Source organism: Python bivittatus, unplaced genomic scaffold (genome assembly GCF_059951505.1).
Source record: "Python bivittatus isolate LINGU-HERP-01145 unplaced genomic scaffold, Pbiv_v1 ctg000560_np1212, whole genome shotgun sequence".
Classification (NCBI taxonomy): Eukaryota; Metazoa; Chordata; class Lepidosauria; order Squamata; family Pythonidae; genus Python; species Python bivittatus.
In genome coordinates this window covers 2,430,767-2,458,725 of record NW_028277083.1, presented here as the reverse complement: position 1 = coordinate 2,458,725, position 27,959 = coordinate 2,430,767, and the positions used below count along the sequence as shown (strand labels likewise).

Here is a 27,959-nt window from a genome sequence, read left to right as displayed (position 1 = left end):
CCCGCCGCGCCGCCCTTCCTGCACCTCCCCGGGCCGGGCTGCGGGGAGAGCCGCGCCGCGCCGCCCGCGGTGCCCCGCCGGTTCCCCCGGGGCCGGGAGGCGCCCTCTGCCCGAGGGCGATGCGGGCTGCCGGGCTGGCCCTGGGCCGCGGGGGCGCTGCCGAGGGGCGCCGTTGCCCCGCCGCCGGGAGCGCGAGGCGGGGCGGTGACTCGGAGGAGGCGAGCAGAGCGTGAGAGAGGAGTTCGCGTTCCCGTCTTCTTCGGGAGAGGGGACACTGCTGCGAAAGCCCCGCGCGCTCAGCGTTTCCCTGCCCCGCCCCCGCCCGGTCCTCCGGCGCCCCCGCCTCGCCCCCCGCCGGATCGCCCCGCCGCCCGTGCAGGATGTCGGCCATCCGAGCCTTGCAGCGCTGGTGCCAGCAGCAGTGCGAGGGCTACAAGGACGTGTCCATCACCAACATGACCACCTCGTTCCGGGACGGCCTGGCCTTCTGCGCCATCCTGCACCGCCACCGGCCGGACCTCATGTGAGTGCTGCTGGGCCCCCTTCCCTGGAGGGCGAGGGCGAAGGCGGGGGCGGGCGGAGGGCTGCTCGCTTTCCCGGCGGAGAGATCAGGCGCTCAGGGGAGCTTCCAGCTTCCAAGGCAGTCTACCCTCGCACCCCGGAGGCTGGCACCTCAGGAAAGCCACTCTGTTGGCAGGACGGAACAGACCGCTTGGCTTCTCGCAGAGGATACAAGGTCGTTGCGTCCGGCGCGGGTGGAAATTCCTCTTGTGCAAGTGAAGACCCATCGGGGAGCTCCGTCTGGGCGAAGCCTTGCAGAAAGGCGGGGGGGGGGCGGTTGATGCCACAAAACCACACCGAAGAAACATTGGGGGGGGGAGGATTTTGGAAGGAATCTGCATTGGATTGAAAAGGATTCATTGAAAACAGTTGCCCGGATGTGCCCCTCAAAGGGTGAGCGTTTCCAGAGCCCTTCTGGTGTGACATTTGTAGCTGTTTCCATCACAGGCCCCCCAGAGTGCCCCTCTTAGGCCCTGCTTTGCTTTTAAGATTATTTTCTTGTGCATTTTTGGGTATACGATGATTTTTTTTTTAGTCTGCTGGGTCGTCTTGTGGATGTTTGCATTCTGTTTTGTTTTCTTAAACGCCTGAGGATGAAAGGAAATCCTCTTGTATTCCAGGGTGAACCAAAAGTCCGGTCCCAGAGACTAAGTTTATTCTATAAATTCCATTAAATACGCAAATGGATTGCCATTTTCTTCTAAACACTTCCTGACTCATTTAACGCCTGACCTTTGGACGCTCCTAAGCGCAGTAACGTTTTATCTGGAAAAAAGAATTAATTCATAAACCCTACTGTGATTGGGACTGGACCTTTGGCGCGCCCGGTTGCATGTATGATACAGCCTGAATGGTTCCGAGCACAGCCCTGCCAAATTTATTTATTTATTTTATTTATATTTCAATTGTGGATACCGCCCATCTCATGAAAAAGTGACTCTGGGCGGTTCACAATAAAAACCGCAATAAATATTAATTAAAATACAATAAAAGCACCATAAAAATACAGTAAAAATAGAATAATACACAAATAATGATATCTTCCGAGATGTGGGTGATCAGTTAGATGTGAACATATGGGAGCCTCTTCAAGGTGCTGGCCACCCCTGGGGTTCGTTGTGCCTTTTTTCGCCCCATTGCCAAAATGGGCCAATCTTACTAATATCCCCAGTGAACCCATCAGAGGGGCAGGGTGACCCCTGAGTTTTCCTGGTTAAAACCAAGTCCAAACTAATGACATCCATGATTTGCACCAGGAACAGTATTTTTTTCTAATAAGAAAAAAAAAATCTGTTAGAGCAGGGTTCTCAACCTTGGCAGCTTTAAGACGGGTGGACTTCAACTCCCAGAATTCCCTAGCCAGCAAGGCTGGCTGGGGAATTCTGGGAGTTGAAGTCCACCCGTCTTAAAGCTGCCAAGGTTGAGGACCCTGTATTAGAGTTTAAGGGCTAGAAGTTATTTTTCACTTCTTTGAAAAGTCTACATTGGTCTCCCTCGCCATAAAAGCTAGACAAAAAACTCATTTATTTCCTAACTTTTCCCCCCAAATTTCACGGGTCTGATGTCATACTCGGTGCAACCACAGAGTCAAGACTGGATGAGCAACAGGCAAACTCACTGTGGTGGAGCACATATTTGTCATTTCCTTCCATGTGACTGACCCCAACGAAGCAGCCGGCTGGCCACGGAGTATGAACATAGCTGGGGACAGATCTTGTGTTAGCTCTTTTCTCTGGTCCTCTGCGGCTATTCTGCCCTTTGGGGTGGGTTATACCTCTTTCGGAGACCCCTCAAGTTTTCTTTCCTTTTTCTTTTCCATTGTATTCATCCTTTTTATGCAAAGCAAGGAATAAGAAAAAGGAAAGAGGAAATAAAACAGGCCTAAAGTGTGAAAACACACACGAAGTCCAGGAAGCGAACATAATGTTTATCTCAATGGCTGAATCATTAAACTCTGACCCCATAATAAAATGCTTAATCAAGGTTGATGTGGTTGAACGCTTCTTATCTAGAACCACCCCTTGCAGGTAGAAATCCAGCCACCCAGAGTGGTTGAGAGTCGGGCGGTGCCTAAATCGAATGAATTAAATGAAATCCCCGACAGAATTCTGGCTGAGCGTTTTCCCTTGATGTGCTAATTTTCTACATGCGGGTGTGGGTTGAATTACTGGGCAGAATGGCATCCTCTCATGGAAGTCCTTCTGGAAGCCTAGGAGGCTGGCAGAAAACTAAGTTGGGACGACCTGCCAGCTCGTTTCAAAAAGCAATTTCACAAGCCACAATAGCTGGATTGAGGTGAGCGGGCGGGATGTGAGTCTGTCGCCCTGCTGATCGGCTTCTGCAACTTGGTGCCCTCTAAATAGCTTGGGGTTCAACTTTGGGGACTTCTAGCCAGCAAACGGGGCTGCTTGTCCTCAGCCTGACCCATAAAAGCAAAGGAACTCACAGAGATGGGAAGGTAGAGAGGGGAAAAGGGAGAAAATTGGGGGTTGGCTATTCCCCCCATAAAAGTGGAAGTGGCAACCCGCATTTTTCTCAGTGCTTCGGGGCGGTTTTGTGGTTGTTCCTGGCCCTTCGTGCCTGGGGCGTCTGCAAAGGAGGTCCAAAAAGTCAACATGGCTGCTGCGATGATACGACCCAAGCCCCGCCCACTTTTTCTGTGCATCACAGACCCCATCTTGATGTTTTTGACCACCTGGCCCTGCCCTGCTGTGCTACCTAGTAATCATGCTTCAGACCCTCCCCGTCAGCACGGACCCCTGCCTCAGCTCAATTCAAAATAACCCCAAAGCTCATCCCAGCCCCTGCCCGTGTTTGTACTGAAAGGAAAACATCTATTTTGGAGCAGATGCTCGCCGTGACACCGGCACTTGGAACGGCGGATCTAAAACAAACAGGGGCTTGCCGAGATGGAAACGCTTTGCTTCTCCCCAGCTGATGTTTAGACATCTTCCGCTAACAGGCCTGACAAATGTTGGCTGTTTACACGGCTGGTGACAACGTTTGTGAGCAAAGCAGGCGAGGCAGAGGGGCGGGCAGCAAGGGAGGCTGATCGCTCGGGGGCTTTCTCCCCTCGATAAAATCTTATCTCATCGCAGGGCTGTGAGGAGCCCCGGTGTCTTCCTGAGCGTTGTGGGTCGTACTGGAGCAACATTTTCGGCAGGCGGTTCGGGTCTCACGATGGACGGGTCTGCCTCGTGCAGGATGGGACTTGGATGTTGGAGCATCTCGTGGGCTGAAGCTCTTGTCGGTGGAAGGCCCGTTTGTGCAGATGATGATGTGATTCCAGCGCAGAGCATTCCCTGTTGGGTGCTGGGGTGTCACCCTTCCATAACTAGCTCGTGCGTGTTGGGAAGTTACAGGCGTGTGCATAGTAGCTCAAGAACATTAGTTTGGTTTTCTTGGTATTCTTTACTTGGAGACTAAAAGGGAGACAGTGTCAGTGTTCCTAACTCTTTCTGGTGAATTTCTGCTGAACTTGAGATTTAAATCAGGGCTTCATGTCCCATTTGGCTCATTGTCAGGTTGCTGTGATGTGGCAACTCCTTTGAACAGAGTAGCTGGCCTTGCTCCTTCTGTATTGGCAGGACTGCGCTGAACTCGGGCTGGAAGACCGTAGCTGTAAATCAGAATAATTATTCACGTTTGGACTGTGTCTCCATGTATCAGCAAGTAGTTCTTTAATATATATTGTGTATGTGTGTATGTACGTCTCCTTAGATTTATTGTTTACGTTGCCAAACCAAACCTGGAAAGTCCATTTCTCCCCAGCTCCTTCTTACACTCCTTCCAGGTGTAACTTCCTGGTGGTTGCCCAAGAGAAGGGACCTCCTTCAGGCGTTTCTGTGAATTCTTTTGACCTGCTTTCTGCTAGCTCACAGCCTGTGTTCCAGTTTTTATTTGCATGAAAGCTGTTGCAGCAAAAAAGAGCTGCATTGTCCAATTCTTCTGAAATATGTTCTTTTGCCTTTCTTCTGTCGACACAAGGAGATGTTAATGCCACAGGAGGCAGACCTGCTTGGCTCCGGGTGGCTTTAATTAAATTCATTAGTTTAATTAACGCTGGGGGGAATTCCAGCCAGTGCAGTTTCTCCCTGCATGATGGGGTTTGTGATACTTGCAAAACCACCCCTTTTAGGCAGCTTGAGAATATGGATCCAGCAGCCTTCGCTTGCAGACAGTTCCCTTCCAAACCCCTGATGTCTTTCCCAGGACGCAGATCTGGATTTCAGAAACCTGCAGCAGGCATGTGGAATTGCTGGTTAGGCGAAAAGATTAGACCCTGGATCCCTTTCCCTAAAATAGCGATGTAAGGGCAGGTAGATTCCTTCAGGACGAGGTAGCTGAACTGGGCCGTGACCGTTATGGGAGAGACTTCCAGGGGGTTTCTAAGAGTGGAGGGCTGTCAGAAAAATTCAGACTTAACAAGAGACCGCGGCGTTCACACCCTCCTGGCTGCTTCTGAAAACGCTTTTGGCTTCCTCAGAGGCACTGCCAAAGTTAGGTGTTTCCACCCAAGCTTGATGGCTCTTCTGACTTGGTCAGCAATCAAGCTTGGGTGGACACAGCTTATTTGGGAAGCGCGTTTTCATGTTCTCCCACATCCTAGCAGCTGGCCTGTTAGAGCAACTTGGGCCACAAAGCTTCCAGAGTTGGTATGACCCATCCGAGAGGCTGTTTTTCTCATCGCATTGGAGGTACACAAGAACCCTTGCCTGAACAGGCACAGCGCACAGGGCTTTTAAAGGCTCCGATGCAGAGGTGAATAAACATCTGGTTTTCAGAAGGGTGCATGGAAGGCAGATTCCCTACTCACAGGGTGCTTCTTCTCCCTCAATGTATAATCTGAGCCTAGACAACTGCAGGGGTAGCTGAGAAGACAGTTGCCCCCTTCCAGCTCCTGGGTCCCTCAACTGACAGCATCTAAGGAAGCTTCTGTCATCCTGCAGAAAAAGGGAGCATTCTTCACATGACGATGGTCGCGAGTGTCCCAGGGTTTTCGTCACGCCGAGGGCCTTCCAAGATGGGCTGCTCAGCTCCCTGGGGGGTGTGGAGAGGCATCCCATTCCAAGCTGGTTAGGATGGATGGGGTGTAAAACCTCCTAAATACATAAATATCCCCAGACCTCTGGAGAACCTGCCGGTTGGACAACCTGGTCTCAGCTCCTGGCTGCTATGAAAAGGCCAGCTCGGCCGTAAAAATGGGAAGAGCTGAAATGCAAGACCAGAGGAGGACCAAAACCCAAATCTTATGAGGCGAGACCAAAGGAACTGGATACAGTTAGGCTTGCGGGGAGGAGAGAGAATAACCCGTCCTAAGGACCGAACAGAGTTTCACCCAAAAGGTGGCCAAGACCTGCCATCATAAGGGACGTAAGTCCCAGAGAAGGCAGATTGGAGTGGGACATTAGGAGAAGCGTCCTAAAATTGAGAGCAGGTGGCACGCTTTGATGGAGAAAGGCTGGCTTGCGTAGTTAAGGGGGAAGTTGGCATGGCAGGGAACATGATGGGCCCTTGGCTCTTCAGGTGGAGCAAGGAAGCCTGGCCTGATGTGGCTTGTTTGACTAACACCTAGGCCTCTCTGTCCTTTCTGTTTCAGAAACTTCACTTCGCTGAGCAAGGAGAATGTCTTCGAGAACAACGAGTTGGTAAGGTGTTTTTTCCCCTCTCCCTTCTGCTTCCTGCTCACTTCCCCTGAGGGTGTTTTTCTTCCCATCGCTTTCTCCTGCACACTTTGACCTCAGGTAGATTTGATCAGAACAAACAGGTCGTAAATCAAATACTCAGCACCATGAACTTTCCTTTTATAAAAAAAGTCGTTCGCTTGGTGCACACGATTATTCAACGCTCCCGGGGCTTTGTGTATTATTGATTTGCGTCATGCTTTAGCTGGGCTGGTGGAGCAGGTTAAACACCTGTTTTGGGCACTTGGTGCACCCTGAATGTGGATGGAGCCCACGTTGGGGGTGTGGAGGAACCCCAAAGTGCAGCTGGAAGAGATCAAACCAAGAAAGACGGGGTGAGGTGGGGTGGGGGAAGGCGAGCTAATTCTGAAAGTGAGCTCATCACTTTCAGTTGAAGGCTGAGTCTAGAAAAACCAGTTTTGCAAGGTTTCCAGCACAATCAGTTTGAATGGAGGGAAAGTTGGCCGGGGGTGAGGACCCGCTGGCCGAAGTCTGAGCCACCAAAAGCATCAGTAACAGCCACGCTCCTGAACCCGTTTTGCAGCCGTTTGGCTATTCTTTGCTATTTCTCTTGATTGGATGAAATTGACACGGAACGGTCGCTGATGTTGACCTTAGACTATAATCTTCTTCTTGGGTTGTGCACCGCGGGTTTTGTGGTTCAGCCGCATCGGTTGGCTCGATCCAAGTGGCCCGCGAGCAGCTGGGATAAATAAATAAATGAAATTTGGAATCGGGGGGCAGGTTGTGGAGGCTGTGAAACATGGGGGAACAAATACAGATACGGGTTTATGGAAGTCCAAATCTTGAATGCAAGTTTTACAAGGGGGGAGAGCTTTGTTGCCTCTCTCTCTCTCTCTCTCTCTCTCTGTCCTCCATTCCTAATTTATCTTCCCCCCAACCCTGTAAGGTTTAGGTTTCGAAGGTCTAGGGAGCATTCCTGAAAATCAGGGACCAGATCTGCATCTGTGTCTTTCTGGTCTGGCCCTCTTGCCAGTACGTTGTGCTCCCTGGTCGCAATTTGCTCCCTCCCCAAATGTGTTCCTCCCGACTAGAAACCGGACCTCCCTTCACCCTTCCTTACTCTTTTTTCGTGTTTTTGGAAACTCGAGATGCCTGGAGGTTGAGTGTCTGGGGAAGCCGATTGTTGTGAGGAAGAGCCCAGATGTTTCTGAGAGGAAGCAGACTTGGACCACCCATCAGCTCTGTGCCGGGTCCAAAAATCCAAGCGTGGGACGAGGGCTGGGGGAATGGAATGTCCTTGCCCCGGCGGAGAATCTGGGCTTCCACGCTGAGTTTCCGTGGCCTGGCTGGTCTTCATTTCCTTGGAGCCAGGCTTGGAAATGAAATTCTTTTCCTACCCACACCAAAGGGCCTTTTTCATGGGGACCAGCAGAACTGGCAGCCAGTCGTCTCTGCTGCTGGATTCAGTTTCAACACACGGGCCTCTCTTCCGCTGCTTGTAGAGCGTTTGGAGTTGAACCCTGCTGGGAAAACTCTCCTTCAGATCAGGGTTGGCTCCTGGGGCCTCCAAGGCCGTGTGGGTGCACTTTTCGTCGCAGAAGTGTGTGAGCGTGATCGGAAGTGTGAACCTGATGGAAAAGAGTTCTCCTAATCACTTTCTTCGTTTCAAGAGGACATAAATGGGTTTTGGGGAAGGGGAAGGGGAAGGGGACGGCCCCGGCTCACGTTTTCCCAGGGGAGACCAGGACTCCAGACCTGAACTCGTTGGTGGGTTTCTGTCATGCAAAACGGTTTGGCCGTGGGTCTCCGCGGTCTCCTTGGGCTGGTTAAAGAGCAGAATGTCATCTCGCCTTCCCTGTTCCCACGTCTCAGGCTTTCCGCGTGGCTGAGAAGGAGCTGGGCATCCCGGCTTTGCTGGATGCTGAAGATATGGTTGCGCTCAAGGTGCCCGATCGACTCAGCATCCTCACTTACGTCTCCCAGTATTACAATTACTTCCACGGCAAGTCACCTAGTGAGTATCTCTCTCTCACTCGCTCGCTCCCTCTTTCCACATTTTGGACTGGTGTGAAGTTCTGCCCACACCGCGATGGTCCACTATATTATTTATAAATATTAAAAAAATAAAGAGAAGGGTGGGTGGGTGGGAGGGAGGGAGGGAGAAACAGAAAGATGAGCGAAAGAAGTATGGAAAGAAAGAGAAAGATGAGGGAGGGAAGGAAGGAAGAAGAATAGGAAACAGAAAGATGGAGGGAGGGAGGGAGGGAGGGAGGGAGGAAGAGATTCAGGAAGGAAGGAAGGAAGGAAAAGGAGTGAGGAAGGAAGGAGGGAGGGAGGGACGAAGGAAGGAAAAGGAGTGATGAAGGCAGGCAGGCAGGCTGTTTTGAATTATTTTGGAAGGAGAAAAAACTGAAAGGAATTGCATGATTTGAGAGTCTGGGGACTGACAGTTTCCAGTGCCAGTGGGGGTGGGTCAAGACTGCCACTCCAGACATGGGTACATAGAAACCAGGACTGCCTGCATCACCATCCTGGGTCAAACTGCCTCAGGGACAACCTGGCCCTTCCTTTTGCTGGAGCCATTTGCATTCAGGCGGAATTTCAGTGCACGATCACCGTGGCTGAGAAAAGGGGCAGAAACCGATTAGAACAGAACAGGAAAGCTGTTTATTTACCACTTGAAATCGCCACCGAACCACTTCTGGTTTCCTGATGCCACGAGGAGTCCTGGGCTTATCTTCACAACCCAGGAGGGTTGCTGCACAAATCCGGGGCTCTCTCCTGCACGTGCTTTGCACGATTTCATGTGAGGGAGAACACGGTTCTGTGCTAAATGACAGAGGTGCCAGCGCTGATTTTTCTTTTCTTCCACTTATTCCCTGCCTTTTCTTTCAGCATAGGCAAGGGCCTGTCCTGATTTTAGGAAACATCCCTGGAAAGTAGATCGGGCCCCTTAGCTCTGGGGTCAAGTAGGGGCTTGAACTGAGGTTCTAGATCAATTCTGTTAATTGTAATGGAGGAAAAAATTATTTCCTGATTATGGATAACAGGCATATGTGGGTTTGGTGAGAGGTAACAATCTGTGTTTATCACAAAGGTTTAGATTCAGCCCCAACAACGCAAGAGAGAGACTAAGGCAATGAGCTTCATGCTTAAAAATGTGTGTTGCGTTCAATTTCTAGAGCCGTGTTTCTCAGCTTTAGCAGCTTTAAGATGGGTGGACTTCAACGTGCTGGCTGGGGAATTCTGGGAGTTGAAGTCCACGAATGCTGGCTGGGGAATTCTGGGAGCTGAAGTCCACCCATCTTAAAGGTGCTGAAGCTGAGAAACACGGCTCTAGAGTACGGTGGTCTGTGAGTTGTTTTTCAGCAAAATAATAGGAAGATGAAAACTCTGAATAGGGACCGTCTGAATTTTCCCCTTCCAAACTAATATGCCGATAGGAACGTCATTATTCCGATCCCGTCCATGCGGAGGTTTGGTTTTCCCTGCTTGAGGAGTGTGCACAAGCCCACGTGCGCATTAAACGTCCCAAAGCACGTCTCCAGATGGGTAGACTGGGAGTAACGCAACCCAAGGACGCCTGGCTTTTCTTTGCGGCGCCTTTAACCAAGGAATGCTCGAGCTGAGATGACTTGGCTGTTTGCTCTGAAACCTCCAGAAGTTAGAGGCGCGTAACCGAGGAGCCGGGCCGTTTCTGCGTGCCAGCCCCGCTTTGCAAAATCTTCTGCAAACAACAGAAAACTCAGCCTGCTGGAATGAATTCCCCCTCCCTGTCCCGGCATTCCTGTCCCCTCTTTTGAAATCTGGCTCTGGAAGATAAACGGAGCGTGTTTCCACTAAATCCCAGGCTCCACACCAGGGACATTTCTTTCATTCCACCCCAGAAGGAACCAAGGCTTTGGGGAAAAAAGAGGAAAAAAAAATAAAAGAAGTTCCCCGTTCTTGGGTTTGGATTCCAGCGCCTTTTCCAAATGCACCGATTGCAAGGACGGTGTCCTCTGGCCTCGGCCGGGGGCTGCTCTGCCAAGCAAGACCCGTGTTTGGCAGCTGGCGATGGGTCGGGTTCAGGGGCTGAATGCCCACCCTGCCAATCCTACGGAAAGAGCCCCGTGAATTGCAACCCCGATTCGCCAACTAGTTTTCCTTTTTCTACCCAAAGGCAGCGTGGTGCAATGGTTGAGGCTCTACCAGGAGTGCTAATCTCCACTTCAGTGTGAGGCTCACTGGCCTGGCCTACCTGGTTGGGTGGTTGTTGGGGTAAAACGAGAGAGGGACATGTCATAAGCCGCTTTGGGCCGCTGGCAGGAAAGAGGGGTGAGAAACGAACAGGAGGGCACAAAAGTTGATGTGCTCTGATTCCCATTAGCCCGGAGATGATCGGAATTGTATTTCGACCTACTTGGAGGCTTTCATTGATCCCTTACTAATAGTCTTTTTTGTTCTGATTTAGCTATAACCTACCTTTCTGCCTACAGGGCACTCAAGGTGGCTAAGAACAGCGAAAGAGCTAGGATGGGAAAAGTGGGGGGGGGGTTGCAAATGACAGCCCCCTCCCCAGCAATAAAAGTACTCTTTAAATTGGGAAAAGAAATACTGATGAAAACCAGTTGGTTACAACAGCAAGCAGTGACCAGCCCTAATAGGCAGATCGTTGCTTTTCAAAATCGAGGTCAAACCTGACGTGGTGGAGCTGATTGGAAAATCCATACCTGTGCCACGTGAAATGGGCATCTGTTGGATTAAAGGCGCCCCTTCTGTCAATTGGATGGCACTTGGTGCTGGTTTTCTGGCATCAGGATTAAGATTTCCAATCGTGCCCTGGATGCGGGTTTGATATGCACGCTCCGGGGCTCAGCATCTTTGGGATCTCAGCTCTGTTCTTTCCAACAGTTGGAGGGATGGCTGGCATCAAGCGCCCGGCTTCCCAACCCAGCGAGCAGCCGACTGGGAAGAAGGTGGTGTCCGAGCCGGCGGTCCCAAGTTCTGCAAATCCAGCAAGGCAACATCTTCCTCTTGAATCCAGAACAGAACCAGCTGTGTCGGGGCGTTCTCTGGCAACGGGCACCTCTCCGGCGGTCCAAGTATGAAACACCATCCTTTTGTCCTGGAGGCTGAATCCGTGCGTGTGTGTTTGTGGGTGTGGGTTTACCGGCAGCTGGATGTTTCGGAATGGAACCTCCATGGCCCAAGAGAGTGTACCCCAGGATAATGGAGGCTTAGGAATGAGGACTGTGATCCTCCAGATCACTGCTTCTGAACCTTTTTGAACCCACGGCACAATACTGAACGTAGTAGAGGTTCTGTGGCACGCCAGGAAATGATTAATCCTATATACGTCTTTTTAAATGTGTAAGACGTGGTCCGAGGGGAAGCGATGCAATTTTTCGAAAAAGGTCTGCACTGCGTTGAATGTGTGGATTATACAGAATATTCATAATACCAAAAAAGATGAAAAAAAAAATAAGATAAAAACTCTTGGGGCGCTCAACCGGCACGCCGGTTGAGAATCGCTGCTCTGGATGTAATCAGTTACTGATGGAGGCAGGACGTAGAGCAAGATTAAGGGATGTTGGTCTTTCAAGACGGTAAGCAGGGTCATCCTGGGGTGGGAGGCTACCAGGAGCTCCCAAAATTGCAGGCTAGACTGGGAAAGTGGAAAAACGTCTCGGGAGGAGGCAGTGGCCAATTTTCTATGACGTTGCCTGTAATGGACAGGTCCATGAAGTCACCCGAAGTCAACCCTGACTTGAAGGAGATGTTATTTTTTTACCTGATCTGGCCAAGTCAATGTGTGAATGTTTTCAAAAGTTTTGCTTGAATCTGTCTGGCTCCTTGCCTAGTGTCTAGAGCAGTTTCTCAACCATGGCCACTTTAAGACGTCTGGACTTCAACTCCCAGAATTCCCCAGCCAGCTTTGCTGGCTGGGGAATTCTGGGAGTTGAAGTCCAGACGTCTTAAAGTGGCCAAGGTTGAGAAACACTGCTTTAGAGGGCAGGACTCAGGAATTGCTTGATGTGGCAAAATTCCTTGAACTGAAGAGGAAGGCCGAAGGAAAAGAAAGAAGAGGGGGAAAAAGGGAAAAAGCAGTAGAGGAAAAGTCAACCATGTGAAGTTCAAGAAGAAGAGAAAAGATACGCTGTAAAAAGGCTGCCAAGAAAAAAAAAGCTGACGTGGGGCGGGGGCCTAAGGTTGGTGCTGACCCATTTACACCCCATATGGAGGAAGTGGGGGGACCCCCCCCATCAGCTAGCGAATCTGACCAGGGAGAGGAGGGCGAGTGTTTTTGTGCCTGGCTTGTGGGCTCCGTAGAAGTCTCTGATCGGCTGCTTAGCAAAACCGGAGAGGGTGAGGGTCTTTTGCCTGACAGAGGGGGGCTCCTTTCACATCCCTTTGTGTGCACTTTCTCTCCCCAGAGACGGGTCTTAGCCGAGAAGAACAATGCGCAGCACGGCGACTGCGCCATCTGCGGAACCCACGTCCACTTGGTGCAACGCCTGCTGATGGACGGGAAGCTTTATCACAGGAATTGCTTTCGGTATGGTTCTCAGGAAGGCTGGCTCAGGGGCTGACCTTGCCCTGCGTGCCATGCTTCGGCTTGCCCTCTTCTCAGAGTTCGGGTTTGGGGAGGGGTAAGGATGCTGTACGAACTGGGTGGTCTCCAGAGGCTACTCTGGCCTCAGAGGAAGCTGGGTGTAGAGAGAGCAGCCGATGACCTGCCGCCCGGTGAGAACGTTGGAGTAGGAATGAGCTCAGATCCTGGTTTCCTACCCTGGGAGGGAAGGAGAAGATGGGCAAGGGGTGGGAGAGTCATGTCGGCTGCCACAAGTTTCTTGGAAGATGAACGATGGGAGGAAAACAGAAGCAGTTGGTGCCTGTCGGTTGTCCACCCAAGAGGCGGAGAAGGATGCTTCTGACCAGGACGTTCTCCAGACCGTTGAGACTCCCTTAGACCTGAAGCCAGCTTGGCCAGGGATCAGGGAAAGGTGGTTTGCAGGACACCCAGTTGGGGGAGCTTGGTGCAAGCTCGGTTTTCTCCAGTTGCTAGGCCTGCAGATAACACTTCCAAGGCTCAAGAATTCATGGCAGGCTGGAGAACGGGTCTCAAAGCTTTGCAGGACTCTAGGTTTGTGGATGGTGGTGGAATCCCCTAAGAAACACGACCAAATAGCTCAGCCAGGAACTGAGTGTGCCCCAGGGATGGGGGGGAGAGTAATAAAATAGGGGAGATGGAAGTGAAGGGAAGGGAGCCTCTGGAACTGGGAGAACTCTACGCTGCAGCATTTTAGTTGTAGTTCCCGCTGGCATGACTCAAAATAGCCCTTTCCTGCCCACGAGAGCGACATCCATGCTACGAGCTTTGTTTTCGTCTCTTCCAAAGGCAGAATGTTCCAAGAAGGGAAGAACAACTGAATCCCCTCTAAGACGGTCCTATTTTGTCTGAATTTTTGTTCCTAGGTGCAAAGAGTGCTCCAGCACTTTACAGAGAGGAAACTACAAAGCTGGGCTTGGCCCAGGGACTCTCCTTTGTAGCCAACACGCAGGGCCAGCGTCTGCCCAGGGTCCTCCTGTCCAGCAGAGCCGTGGAGAGAGGAAGTCTTCCCAGGCCGCTTCAGGGAACTGGGGGAAGGGACTTGAACCGACGCCAGCAGCATCGCCGGCGGTCAAGCCGAGTTGGGCCTTCCAGAACAACAACGCCACCCGACCAGAAGCTCAGGTGCCATCAGATCCCAGGAATAATAAAACCAGCAGGGTGTCCACCAGCCCGAGTTTGCATCAGTTGGACCCTCCTACCCAACCAGCAGGTCAAGCCATGACTTCTCCTTCAACAGGATTAGATCCAAGGAATAATAAAACCAGCAGGGTGTCCACCAGCCCGAGTTTGCATCAGTTGGACCCTCCTACCCAACCAGCAGGTCAAGCCATGACTTCTCCTTCAACAGGATTAGATCCAAGGAATAATAAAACCAGCAGGGTGTCCACCAGCCCAAGTTTGCATCAGTTGGACCCTCCTACCCAACCAGCTGGTCAAGCCATGACTTCTCCTTCGACAGGATTAGATCCCAGGAATAATAAAACCAGCAGGGTGTCCACCAGCCCAAGTTTGCATCAGTTGGATCCTCCTACCCAACCAGCAGGTCAAGCCATGACTTCTCCTTCAACAGGATTGCGGACAAAAATCCAGCAGGCTCGGGAGAAGTTTTCCCAGGCTGATCCCCCCTCTTCTGGCTTCACCACAGGCAAAACTGAGCCTGTTAGAACCCCCTACTCTCCTTCAAGGCCCTCGCAAGCCCCCGAGAAAACACCTCTTTCTGGGGCACAGGTCCCCAGCCACAGCGAGAAGGACCAAGCCCGGAGCGTCCTTAGCCGTGTCTTGCCAGGACCTCAGCCTTCGACCCACCCGCCGGGAGGGATGGGCTCTGCTTTGCCCAAGCCCATGGCATCTAACACGTGAGTCTTTGCCCCGCTTTTGCATTTCCTTAAATCGCAGGTTTCGGTTTGAAAATAGGGGAGTTTGGGGACATACCCTGGAATTGACAAAATGCAAATTCTCATCTTTGAGTTTTATGGATCGGTTTGGTGGGGAGTCCACTGGTTATAATATGTGGGGGAGCTGTTATTACAGCCAGAAGGTGCCCTGAAGCCACAGGGGTTGATTTTCCAGGTCTGTAGAGCAGTGTTGCTCAAGCTTGGTAACTTTAAGATGGGTGGACTTCAACTCCCAGAATTGGGAATTCTGCTGTAGAGTTCTACAGTGTTCTACAACACTGCTGTAGAGGAACCAGAAAGAAGATGCCACAATGATCCAGTGGATGCCCGCTGCAAGACATACACACACACACACACACACACACAGAGTCAGCATGGATCGATATAAATTAGAATCTTGCCCCATGGCCTGGCATCAGGAATAAAACAAGTTGTATCTACTCCCATAGAACTCCCCTGGGCATTAAAACATCATGAGGACTAGAAAGCCTGCCTTTTTAATACACACACACACACACACACACACACACACACACACAGTGGTACCTCTACTTATGAACTTAATCTGTTCCGTGACTCTGATCGCAAGTCGAGTTGGTCGCAAGTCGAAGTAAATTTTCCCATAAGGTTCAATGTAATTACCGTTAATCCGTTCCGGCGTCCACGGACCACGCATCAGGGGCGGAAAAATGGCTGCTGACCATGCGGCAGGGCGGAAAAATGGCCGCGGACCACATATCAGGGGCAGAAAAGCAGCCGCTGACCACGTGGAACGGGCGGAAAAATGGCCGCGGACCACGTGGCACGGGCAGAAAAATGGCCGCAGACCATGTGGAACGGGCGGAAAATGGCCGTGGATCCGGTTCGTAAGTTGAGGTGAGTTCGTAAGTAGAGGTAAATTTTTGGGGCCAGAGCTAATTGTATCTCGAAAAATTCGTAAGTAGGGGCGTTCGTAAGTAAAGGTACCACTGTATATATATATATATTCTGATATATATATCAGAAAAGCAGAGGAAGCACCGGATGCGGTTCTGCTAAATGGGTTTCCAAAAGTGCACCCTCTGCACCTACATTCCTGGGGCAGGGTGGCAGATCCCCTGAAAAGGAAGGGCAGGACCCAGAGAAGTTGCGTGACGCAGCTTTCACACAGCCCAGAGCTCCTGAGGTCCCCTTTGTGCTGGAAGCTCCCCTTCCCAGTTCCCCTAAAGTTAAGTCCTGGGAGAGGGCGGTTTTGAAACGTGGTCCCCGTGCGTTGCAAGGAGGCCAGGTCCTGCCTCCCCCCGGGCCTTCCTTGTCTGAGTAGCGCTATGTGCCAGGCTGCGAGTGGTGCCAGAAGAAAACAACTTGGACTCTGATTTTGTACTCTGCACAGATTACACTATGTACAATTATATGCGCGAGCTAATTCTTACAGGCGAATACAGTAATTCCTATATATACAGCAGCACACCTAACTTACCTACTAACCAACAATACTGCACAACGCTCAGAAACACTCAGCAGGCTTATGTTCCATCCATGCTGCTTCTGTTCCTTACACTGCGCTGATTCATTCCTAGTCAGTTGCTGGCAATTAGCTCATTAGCCACGAGCTCTGCGACGTGGTTTGTTCTGTCATTCCCTGTGTTACTCACACAGTAAAATTCCTTTACTTATGAGTATACCCTTGGCTCCGTGGTGGCTTAGCTCATCCAAGAAGCTAATCACCATCTTTTCTTCTTTTCTCCGCAGCAACCCGTCACCTCCTGGCACCTCCAGCGCCCGGGGTCTGCAGCCCCCGAATGTCCCACCTGGCAGGCCCCTTAACAGACCAGCCTTTGCAGAAGCTCCAAGAGGGACAGAAACGCCCCCTCCGGTTGCGAATCTCCCCAAGGATCCACGCCACAAAGTGGGAGTCGGGGCCGAGCCCCCGAACAAAGCCAAGGGATGGTCCGTCAGCACATCTGCCAACTCTGGACGTAAACTGGACACAAACGTTGCTAAAGGTAGGAAGGAGCCATCCATGTGTCCAGGGTGGATTGGGCTCAAATCACGATTTAAATCTCTGGTCAAGGGGACTCAGTGGGGTGATTTAAACCCTAGTTAGTCTTTAAACCCTGGTTAGAAAAATCCCACAAGCATACTTTCTCATAAAGGTGCCTTCCGGTTGCTTGATATAAGCTGACACTTTTCTTGCGTATTTAGTGAGCGACGGGGATTTCATTTCTAGAAGGGGCGTTGTATATAAAGCAAGTGTTCCATCTTTTTTTATTCAGATAAATCTCTGTCCCCCCCCCATGGAACAATGGTCCCCAAAGTTTTTTAACTTAAAAAAAAAACTTTATTTTTATCTGTCCTGGGTTCAAACTTCTAGTAGAGTGGGTCGTCTGCTTTGGGGAGTTGGCTTAACCTGTTGAATGGAGGATGCCCCAGCAGCCTGCTTCACAATCCTTTCAGTGCATCAGCTTTGGAGGTGGAACGACGCCCCTTCTTTCCACTTTTCTGTAGTTCATTTCTCAGGGCCGCATCATTGCAGTCCTTCCAACACCTGTCTTTATTGCACAGGACTGAAAATGAGTTCAATAAAGCTCTTTAAAGCTTTTCTTTTAAAGAAAAACTTTGCCCAAATCCCTCCCCTCCCCCCCCAGAATTGCATTCTGAAACATCTGGATGGGATTGATAGAAGCAGCGAATGAACACAATTCGACCTTTTTTTTTTTTTTTAAACAAGAAAGCCCAAAGACCTTGGTTCTGGAAGCTGCGTACCTTTTGCACAACAGGCTTGTTTGCACACCCGCCCCGTAATTCGCTCACTCCACGCTGTGGATGGGGCTCGGGAGGAGCCAACGCGGTGCAGAACCTTGACAGCTGCTTTATGCTTTACCCTCCTTTGCCTGTTTCTCGTTCAGCAAAAAATTTCAACGTGGCAGAAGAGAAATCGGAGGGCCCCGAGGACTGGAGATCGAGGCTGAAGCCGGTCAAGTGAGTATTAAGCGAGAGAGGTCCTTCTCGGGAAAGCAAAATGCTTCGTGGCGGTCACGGATTGCACGGGCTGTGCATTTCGAAATCAAGTCCGGTATCTTGATGGAGGACAGATGGGTGTCCACGGGACACGTGCGTGCGTGCACATGTCCATGAACATCTGCAAGATGGTGGGTGCGGTGTTGTGACTGAAGCAACGTCAACGCACACCCAGAAGGAACAAGGTTTCAGCGGTGATGCTGCAGCCACCATGTTGCAGATTTCGGTCCCACCACCACGGACGCCGCTAGGTAGAGCTGATGTTCCACCTGCGTTGGACTATACCTCCCATAGTTCTTTGGGGTTGCCGGCTGAGGCAGATGGGCGTTGGAATCCAGACTTCTGAAGGGAACTGGGCTGCCTCCCTGTTTTCGTCTTTGCGCATGCTGGATATGGCACCCGTGGGGTGTGTGACGATTCATTCCGTGATGCTCGGGGAATGCTTTCCACGTGTCTTCGCCTTGTCTGTATTTCAGTAGTCTGCTGAGCGGGTGGCTGCATAAATCAACTAAATAAAGCATTAAAGGTTGCCCCCAGCTCCCATCCTGGATTTCCTCTCTGCCTGGCAAATGAAAGGTGTCCTAGTTACTCCTCCAGCCTGGGATCGGAATAAGTGGGGGGTCCGAATGCGTTATATTTCAGCCCCTTCCGATCTCATTTCGGTCCCAGTGGCCTTTCTTCCGCCACAGCCACCCGGGTCAGGAGCCAAACCGCGAGGGTCCATCTCCTCCTCCTGTGAAAATGTGGCTTTCCTTCTTTTGTGAAAGGGAAACGATGCTCTTGCCTTTTAAGACTCCAGGACGCGTGCCCGGGGAGCGAAGGGGTAGATTTCATCAGGTGGGGCTGGGGGGCGTGGGGAGAAGAGCCTTCGCTTTGTAGACTACAACAGGCAAATCGAGCAAATCTATGCGTGGGGTTTGATTTGCACACTCCAGTCCGGGCTGCAAAATCCTGCCTTCCTTGGCACAGAAGGTGGGTCGGTGCCCACCCCGCCTTCAGCTTCTCTCCTTTCCTGCAGAATCCCCCACCAGGGTGAAGCCAAGACTTCTCAGAAACCTGCGGATGTTCACAAGGTGGTGATCAACGTAGAGGTGAAGCCGGAGCAGAAGGACAAAAAGCCGTCTCTTTTGGTCATCACCCCTGCCGCTCCCAATCCTGGTAAGAATAGCCCTGCTTTGGCAAGATCTGGGCAACCACTGCGGGCTTCCCCCTCTGGGCTTCCCAAACCCTGCCGCCACGTCACCAGAGACCCGCTTCGACGGCTCCGTTGCTGAGTTAGCGATCCTTATTCCCTCTCGCCTAGGGTCTGTAGATATATGTTTTAATCATATTGATCTTTTAAGATTGATTTCTTTATAGTTTTCTGTTGATTGTGTACGTACGCGTTGCTTTTATTGGACTGTGGTAAGCTGCCCAGAGTCGTTTCTCTGTGAGATGGGCGGCTAGGTGAATTTGATGAATGCGTAAATAAATAAGAATCTAGTCCTCATGAAGGGGAGAAAACTCCCGGTAGCTCAGATTACAGCGCGGGAGTCTTTCCTCGGTCTTTGCCTACCTGATGGGGCCTGATCCGTTGCCCCCTTGTCCTACCCAGCCACGTCCTTCTCGAGAAGGATCTGGCCCACGAATCCGAACTCAAGGTCCATGCTCAGAAGTTGTGTTTTCTCTGTTCTGCCCTGAGTGCTTTCCCCCCTCTTTCCGTGGTAGCGCCGCTGGCTGTTCAACCTCAGAAGAAGAAGCTCCTGGTGCCTCAGCTTGATGTCTCCAGCAGCTGGCAGCAAGCGAAGCAGCTGTGGGAATCGCAGCCAGCAACCGCCAAGCCGGAGAGTTGGGGACCCTCGAAAAAAGTGGTTGCCGCCGGTCGGTCTCTCTTATAATTTCCATTAGACTCGGGGCCAGGCAGCTAGGGCACGCCGGACATTGCTGAACTACAGTTCCCATCAGCCCCAGCCAGCATGGCCGTGGCTGAGGAATGCTGGGCATTGTAGTTCCGCAACATCTGGAAGGCCCACGAGAACAGGCGCGGACGCTCGTCCCCCAAGATTCGACAGTGGAAAAGAAAAACGTTAGAAAAAAGCAGCCTGCGACTTTTTGCCCGGGCTCAACGTTTTTGGAGAAAGATCTGTTTTCACCCGCTAAGGCGGCTGCATGTCGCTGCCTGGGTTGACGCAGCAGAGTAAACCGTGGTTTGTACAATAAACCAGGGCTGCTGTGATTGGTGAGGCATCTGCTACCAGCCTTTTTTTTTTTTTTTAATTATACTTATTGAGAGTTTTCATATAATAAAAAACAAACCAAAAGGGGAAAAAAAGAAAAGAAAGAAAAAGGAAACTAAACTTAAAAAACGTGTAAATGGTTTCCGATCTTTCTCCCTCCTCCCTTCGTCCCCTCCGCATCTTTCTTAATCTTCAAATCCAGAAACCGTCAGTTCAGTTTTTCCTTCCTCCGGCAAACAGTCCACAAGGGGTTTCCAGTCTTTCCAAAAAAAAGGTCTTTTCCTCTGACCAAACAGTCAGTTTCGCCAGGTCTGCAAATTCTGACATTTCCTCCACTGTGGGAATCCCAGGCGTCTGCTCCAAGCCTCGAGGATGTCACGGGCCTCATGGCGTCACCCTGCCCGGGGTGTTATTTGCCCCTGCGGGCACCCACAAAGCCGTGGTTTATAGTCGCGCGAAGCCAAAACCAGACAAACCTTAAGAAACCTAGCCACAACTTCCCGTTCTTGAACTGGGGTCAAAGGCATGATTTCGACTCTGCAGGAACGTGCCTTCCTGCCCGTGCCTTCCTCTTCGGCCCTTCTGCAACCTGGTGCCCCCGGATGCATTTGGATGCCCACGGCTTGACCTTGGGGGTGGCCCAGGGCCTTTGTGCCCCTCTGCAGCCTCTGCAGGTCAAGAGCAGAGCTGAATTTCACCCCTGGATAAATTGAGAACAAAGACCCCTCGGACCAGCAACTGAACCTTCCCCTTTCTTTTCAGTCCCGCCGTCCGGCCCTGGAGCCTTCTGGAAGCATCCAAGCGATCCAGCGATCTCTCCCACCAAGGTGGGCTATGGACTAAAAGCGAGGCGCCAGCCTATCTTGCAGGGCTGCGGGGAAGGCAAGCTTTTTTATTTTCCGCCGTGAGCCTCAGGGTGGTGAAACGCGCGTCTTTGGCTGTTTCAGCTCCACCCGGATTACGTTCCCGAGGAAGAGATCCAGAAGGAAGTCCGGCAGATTGAGAGAGACCTGGACAAGCTGGAGCAGAAGGGGATCTCCCTGGAGAAACAGCTGCGGGGCTGCGAGGGAGGTGAGGAGGAGGAGGAGGCCCCCGCGGCCTTGCCCGGCGGATGCTTTCTGATCTTCTTTTAAAAAGAGGTTTGAAAAGGCACAAGTTTCCAGCCCTCATGGGGGCCAGGAAGGCGGGAGTACGCAGCTTCCGCCTTTTCTGCCTCTAATAACAAACAGGTTTGGGGGAAGGTTTCCAAATTAGCCAAAAGTTTCTGCCGCAGGGGTGGGGGCTGGGTTTTTTTTTCCCCCCACCTGGCCCACCTTTCAGGGTCCGTCTGAGGTTCTTTGCGATGGGTAATGTTTAGTTTGCTCCCTTCTGAGTTTCTTGGGTCTCGCGCAGATGATTCCGAAGATGCCCTGATGGTGGAGTGGTTCAAACTGATCCACGAGAAGCAACTTTTGCTGAGACGGGAGTCCGAGTTGATGCACAAGTGAGTGGAGCTGGAAGGGGCAAGAAATGTGGCCCGTTCATGGCATCTAGGCGGCCAGCTGCTGACTATAGGATTTGGGCTCCCTTTTTAAACCCACCAGATCATGATTAGGAGTCATTTCTCATTACAGGTAGCCCTCCTTTAGCGGCTGCCTCGTTTAGTGACCGTTTGCAGTTACGACGGTGATGAAAGAGTAACTTTACGATCAGTCCTCGCATTTACGACCTTTGCAGGTCTGTAAAGCAAAGGAAAGCTGAAGGACGATCGGAAGCACCGTCGTGGTTTCACTTGGCAACCGCTTTGCTTAACGACCGAGTCGCTGGTCCCAATTGTGGTCCCTAAACGAGGACGACCTGTATTTCTTTTCCTTCACAGACCCCATTCTTTTATAGGAAGTGTTTGAAACAATAGATTTGGCACTAATTTTAGCCTCGCTTGATGGTATTTGGAACGTACACTGAAATCTTGGTACCCCCCTGCTTTCGGCGTCCTGTTCTCTTTTTGACTGTTGGGGAAGATGGGAATTGTAATCCAACAAACTATAAGGGTGCTGGTTGGTGGAACGCGCTGCTCAGGGCTGTGGGACAGACCCTCAACCTACCCAAATGCTCAGGGCCAGATGAAAACGCAGGATCCCTCGGCCAGGGGAGAAAACGATAAAGACTTTTTTAAAAGGCTGGGAGCCGTATATGGACTTTCTGCTGAAAGAAGAAAAGACCAAACTGATGATTTCTGGATTTGGGGATTCGAAAGGGCTAAAGGTGGAGGGAAAAAGAGTAGGATGGCAATTACTCGGTAGGAAGAAGGGCGGAAGTGAAAATTAAATTCTACGTTTTCTTTCTTTTTTCCACTTCTCTTTTCTTACTTCCTATCTTTTTTCTTTCGCGTATTTTTTTCCTTTTTTAATGCTTTTACTATATTGTAAAATTCTAATGAAAAAATACTTAAAAGGAGAGGAAGATAATGCTGGAGGATCCTTCCAGCAGTCAGTTCAGGAGTGGCCCAAAGCTTTGGACCAGGCCCAGGTGCGAATCAGGGTTCCTTGAAGCACCTTTTCTCTCTTGCAGGATGAACCAGCAAAAACTGGAAGTGAAGCAGTGGGACATTGAGAGCGAACTTCGCAGCCTGATGAGCAAAGCGGGTGGGTCTCCCATCATTTCCCCCCACCCCAATATGCTTTATTGTTTTCGCTGTGGTTGTGGTTCCGGGTATCTCTCCTTCCATTTGCCGCACAGCCAAAGCGTAAGGAAGCTCGGCGGAGGGCCAGACAGAGACCCAGACCCAACGTGCAGGGTCCCAGCCTGCTTCTCAGCCCATTACCTGGAAGGAAAAACAGGCCCCCTGCAGAAAGCAGGCTTGCCTTCCACCAGCAATGATGCCAACTCCCTTTCGTGGTTTCTTCCCTCGTGGCAGCGAAGGGACTTGCGCATCCCGGCGACAGGATGCTTACAAAAACTCAAAAAAAAAAAAATTAAAGCAATTATCAGCAGAGGATCTTAGCCAGAAATTGAACTTGGTTGGATAAATAAATAAATAAATAAATATGCCCTCCCTAGTTCTTATGAAGTTAAAGGGAGGGAGGGGGAAGCGCAAGATTCGGTTACTGTCAGCTTAGAATAAAAGCAGTATTAGCCCGCCTGACTTTGGCTTCCTAGCCTGGTCTACCTCGCAGGGCTGACGGGATCTTGCAAGCCTGCGTCCCTCCCTCTGGGGCCTCTCCTTGCTTCGCTTTGTGATATATTTTTAAAACAAAATTAACTCCGGTTCCTCCCCCGCCTTCCAGATTACTTGAAGACCCCGAACGAGAAGGCTCGAGAGAAGGAACTCCTGGACTTGTACTTGGACACGGTCAACCATCGGAATAAAATTGTGGAAGACTTGGATGAGGACAGACTCAGGTACCGAGGGGTCGGAAGGCGCGATCTACGTTTATCGGGGGCCGGAAAGCTCTTGCGGGCTTTTGGCGTAAAAATGAAAAAAAAAATGAACTCGTGGTTTAGGGTTTGGAGGATTAGAGAGCACAGATTGTAGAAAGAAGAGTAATCTGATGTAACTTTAAAGAGAGAGGTGAAAATTTATTTTATTTTATGTCATGTCATGTCATGTCATGTCATGTCATGTCATTTCATTTTATGTCATTTTTTTTATTTTAATTTTTTTATTTTTTTATTTTATTTAGTTTATTTTATTCATTTCATTTCATTTCATTTCATTTCATATTTTATTTTATTTTATTTTATTTTATTTTATTTTATTTTATTTTATTATTTATATATCAAATTTGCCACTGCCCATCTTGTTAAAAAACAACTCTGGGCGGTTTATAGATTGACGGTTTTACATTTACATTTGTACTTATAACCACTGTGAAGATCGGTAAGCCATTTCTTTCTATCTTTTCTCCTCCTTTTCTGTTGTTCTTCCACTTTTTTCCCCTTTTCTTGCGCTTTTTGCTTTTTCCTTGACTTCTTTCTTTTTCTTTCTCCTCCCTACTTTATATTAGTTCGTGTTTGTTTTTATCCTCTTGTTTAAAAAGCTTCAGTGAAAAAATTGTAGGTAAGGTACAAAGGGGTGGAGGAAGGCAGGAGGACTGGGGGACAGGTTCAGGCATCAGGCTAGAAACCGGGGAACCCCGAGTTCTAGTCCTGCCTAGGCACAAAACCAGCTGGGGGACCTTGGGCCGGTCACTCTCTCTCAGCCCTAGGAAGGAGGCAATGGCCAGCCACTTCTGAAAAATCTTGCCAAGAAAACTGCAGGGGCTGGCCCAGGCAGTCTCCGAGAATCAGACACGATGGAATGGATTAAAAAAAGGGATTGAGGAAGGCAGGAGGACTGGGGGACCCCCTTGTCCAGTACTGGTTTCCCAGCATGATTGTTGTGTGATCCCAAGTCCAGAGTCCCTTCAGTGGTACAGTCCCTTCTTTCTCCCCATGACCCATCTTCTTTCTGGTCAGCCCTTCAAGGTAGGCTAGATCAGGAAACCGACTCCACAGGAAGACCGGAACTCCACTTTATGGAGATAGGGGATAGTGAAAAGATCCTTGCAAGTCTGCTTGTGTTCCTCTCCCTCTTATACCCCAGAGCAGTGTTTCTCAACCTTGACCACTTTAAGATGGGTGGACTTCAACTCCCAGAATTCCCCAGCACTGGGGAATTCTGGGAGTTGAAGTCCACCCATCTTAAAGTGGTCAAGGTTGAGAAACACTGCCCCAGAGAGTCAGGGAGGAACCAGCCCAAGTCTCTTCTTCATCCTATCTTCCTTCCCAGGACTTGAAGATTGCTTCTGACCCCCTTTATTACTTCACGGTTTCTGAATTTTTGCTTCAAGGCCATCTCCCTGGCTCTCTACCTTTCTTAAAATGATGCCTCCTCTAGAAAAGTTTGGAGAGAGCCTTGAAGAAGGAATTCAGGAGCCATTCAGTAAACCCCAGCTGAGCCCTAGAATGGAGTGAGGAAGAAACTCAAGGTGGCCCCGCTTTGATTCTCTTGGGTATAAGACGGGGGGGGGGGGGAAGAGAAACTTTTGTCAGACTTTCAAGAGTCACGATACCCTAAAAAAAAGAAAGTAGAGTTCCAGTATTTCTTGGGGTGTCTGTTTCCTGACCTGGCTTACCTCCAAGCACTGTTCCTAAACTCCAGACGTTGTCAGGTTGCAGCTCTCATCATCTCTGGCCATAAATCTGTCTGGCTGAAGCTGATGGGAGACCACAGACCCTCAGAGCCACCTGTTCTAAGCCTCTAGGTCCTTTCTACGTCCCTTCCCCAAATTCAGAAGCTGAGAATGCCCACCTTCTGGAGACAATCCAGGAACTGCTCTGGACAACAAATTCTGGACCAGGAGCGCTCCTGTAGAGCTTCTGGTTGCAAAGCTGCCTCTGGTCTCCCTTCAGCGCATGGGCTGAAAGAAGCTGAAAAGTGAACTGGCCCTCCTCTCCGGTTTGCCATTTTCCCATTTCTTCAGAAGTAGTTACTTTGAAAAAGGACCTCTGCCTTGCCCTGTGCTTTTCGAAGGAATGGCCAACAGCCCCCACGAGGAGTTTCAGTTGTTTCTCCTGCCAAGCAAGGTTCATGGGGTCCAGCTTCTTGGCAAGTATCTTGGAGTAATTAGGGATGATTGTCTGTGGTTTCTAGTGGCTGTTGGATTGCTAATCCAAATTGCGAGGAGGGGTTCGCGGGGCTGACACAGCAAATGCAAAGAAGCTGTTGGCTCATCCGGGCGGGTTTCTCCTAAAACTCTTCCTAGCCCTGCTTACATTTTTGCTGACTTAAAACGAACAGCATTTTAAGGTTTGCTTTTTGAAGGGGTGAAGTAAGATTGAGGACCTTTGTAAGGTTTCATGATTAGGGGGAGAATTGAACACAGCAGGGACTCATGCAGGATCGCAACAAACAGCCTCCTTTAGAGACAAGTCATTCCATATCTCTGAATGGTCCAGTGAATATAGCCCAGAATTACGCTCTTCAGAAGCCCTTGACTGAATGTAGCTCACCAAGGTTCACTGGTCTTCTTTCGGGACAGGCCACCAAATCCATAAATTGCTTTGTTTTTCAAAGCAGCATAAATTTGTGGAATTTATGTCTTGAAACCTGGAACTGAGGGTGGTTGGGAAAGATTGTGTGGAACGTGTTTGCTTCAGTCCTTGCTCAGATGTGACTTAACTTGAGTGGACATTTCAGATATGGAGCTCAGTTTTCTGTTCCTTGTAGACCTTGATGAACTCCAATGTCTGGCCAGTGATGACCCATGGGGAGGGATGCTAGGATCTCTAGTTCAACACCTGGAGGCCTAGTACTGTTCTAGCTGCTGGACTCTCTGCTGTGCTTTCTTCTCTAGGGAACTAGAAGAAGATGAGATGATTGCTGCCATGATCAAGAAGTTTGGTAAGTGTCAGCTAGACCAGACTAAGAGATCAAAGCCATATAGGTCAGAACTACTTTTATTGTAAAGCTCTAGCAACCAAGTCTTGCCAGTCTGAGTGTGCTCCCCCCTCCCCCACTTTATCTTTTTGTGAACTAGGGAGGAGCTTGTCTGAGAGTCAAGTTAGTTTCTTGGCCCAGACTCATGTCCCTCTTATGACCATTGCCTCGGCAGCGGTTCTTCCTTTTGTCCTTCAAAGCCATTCCCTGTTCCCCCTGCAGTGAGTCCTAGTTGAGACCTTGCTGGGTCACAGCAGAGTCGTCAAACTAGATACCTCTGAGAAGACCACCAGGAGAACGTGGAAGCCTTAATGCCACCTCCAATGATTTTTGTCCCCACCTCTGAGCCGAGGATGGCTAAATAATCCATATTCAGAAGAATGATGCCACCACCAAAGACATGTGTTCCCTGCTTATGAACTTCTGAAGATGTGACACCACTTCAGTTCCCCGGCCTTCCTCCTCTCTAAATGAGACCCGTAGCCCTTTTGTAAGGAATGATCAATGGTTTAAAAATGTATTTCCTCCCCACAGGCGTGTCTCGGACCACCCAGGAAAATGAAAAAAAGAAAACCAAGTTTGGCTTATTCAAACTATTGAAAACCAAGAATTGAGTCAGGGAGGGGATGCAAGCAAAAGAAGCTTCATCACCCAAAGCTACGGGTCTGGTTGCTCTTCAAACAACTTGGTCTTTCGTTTCTAAGAACTGTAAGCCCTTTGGCTGTCCCACGCTGGAAGAAAGCAGCAGCAGAAGGAAAGGAGGTCTCCAGGAAATCTCGCCTTGCTTGGAGAGTGAGGAGCAAAACCTTGGAGGAAAAACAAAATAGGCTCTGAATGCAACTCGCTTGCTTTTGGAAATTCACCTTCCAAATGAATTTTGGACTTGATGGAGGGAAGCATTCAGCCGCTTAGAAGCAGGCCCACTGCACGGATATCTTCTTCTCCAGCTGCAGGAGAATTTGGGGTGCATGGTTGCCCCCCATCTTTCTCTGCCCGGACTGTATCATTTCACCTTTTCAGGAAGAGCAAAATGTCCATTCCCTTCCTACTTAGGATCGGGCAGCCATAAATGGATCCTTTGCATGGCCCCCCACCCCCTCGGTGGTTCATTTTTTGGCGGTCCCTCCGTCTAATCCCTTTCTGAACGCTAGGTGGAACCGTAGCTCTCAGCAGGCCCGTCTGCAAGGGGCTGAAGGAAGACGCTCAGGAAGGCTCTTGCATAATAGGGTGAATTACTGAATCATGACAACAATGACATGTGCTTCTGGTTCCGCGTTTTTGAGAATCCCAGCATCCAGATTGACTCCATACCTCGCCGGTGGGATCATCCCGACTGACTTTTGTACTTTTGTACTTTGTAATAAATCTAGAGTGATTTACCATTTGTGAATTTGGGGGAAAGGGGGTGGGTGGGTGGGGAAAGAGCCTTTTATAAAATCTCGATGTCATCTCGCGGGTGGCCCGGCAGCTCCAGGTAGAAGCCGTTTGGCAGCTAAGAAGGAAGAAAGGGAAATCGATCACCTCTTATAATCAGGAGCACCTTTGAATTAAAGTTGTGAAATATTCAGACGTTTGGGGGTTTGGTACAGATTTTAGGACCTGATCTTAGTTGCTAAGGGCAGCAAGTCTACTTGGTTGTGAAAA

The 27,959-nt window shown here is 50.2% G+C and overlaps 1 protein-coding gene across 2 annotated transcripts; it reads left to right on the top strand.

Annotated features, from left to right (window-relative positions):
- The first annotated feature begins 380 nt into the window (after positions 1-380).
- On the top strand, positions 381-27,694 carry MICALL2 (MICAL like 2). 2 transcript variants are annotated; one of them, XM_088147953.1, is made up of 17 exons: positions 381-523; positions 6,161-6,209; positions 8,082-8,223; positions 11,103-11,293; positions 12,626-12,747; positions 13,668-14,660; positions 16,431-16,684; positions 17,588-17,660; positions 18,718-18,857; positions 19,407-19,559; positions 20,678-20,742; positions 20,863-20,986; positions 21,308-21,398; positions 22,466-22,539; positions 23,182-23,296; positions 26,233-26,279; positions 26,850-27,694. In XM_088147953.1, exons 1-17 carry the CDS (start codon positions 381-383, stop codon positions 26,927-26,929), a joined length of 2,856 nt encoding a protein of 951 aa, XP_088004079.1. In that variant the 3' UTR covers positions 26,930-27,694. The 2 variants fall into 2 exon arrangements, with proteins under 2 accessions (XP_088004079.1, XP_088004080.1); XM_088147954.1 differs by lacking the exon at positions 26,850-27,694 and having other exon boundaries at positions 26,106-26,234.
- The last annotated feature ends 265 nt before the right edge of the window (positions 27,695-27,959 follow it).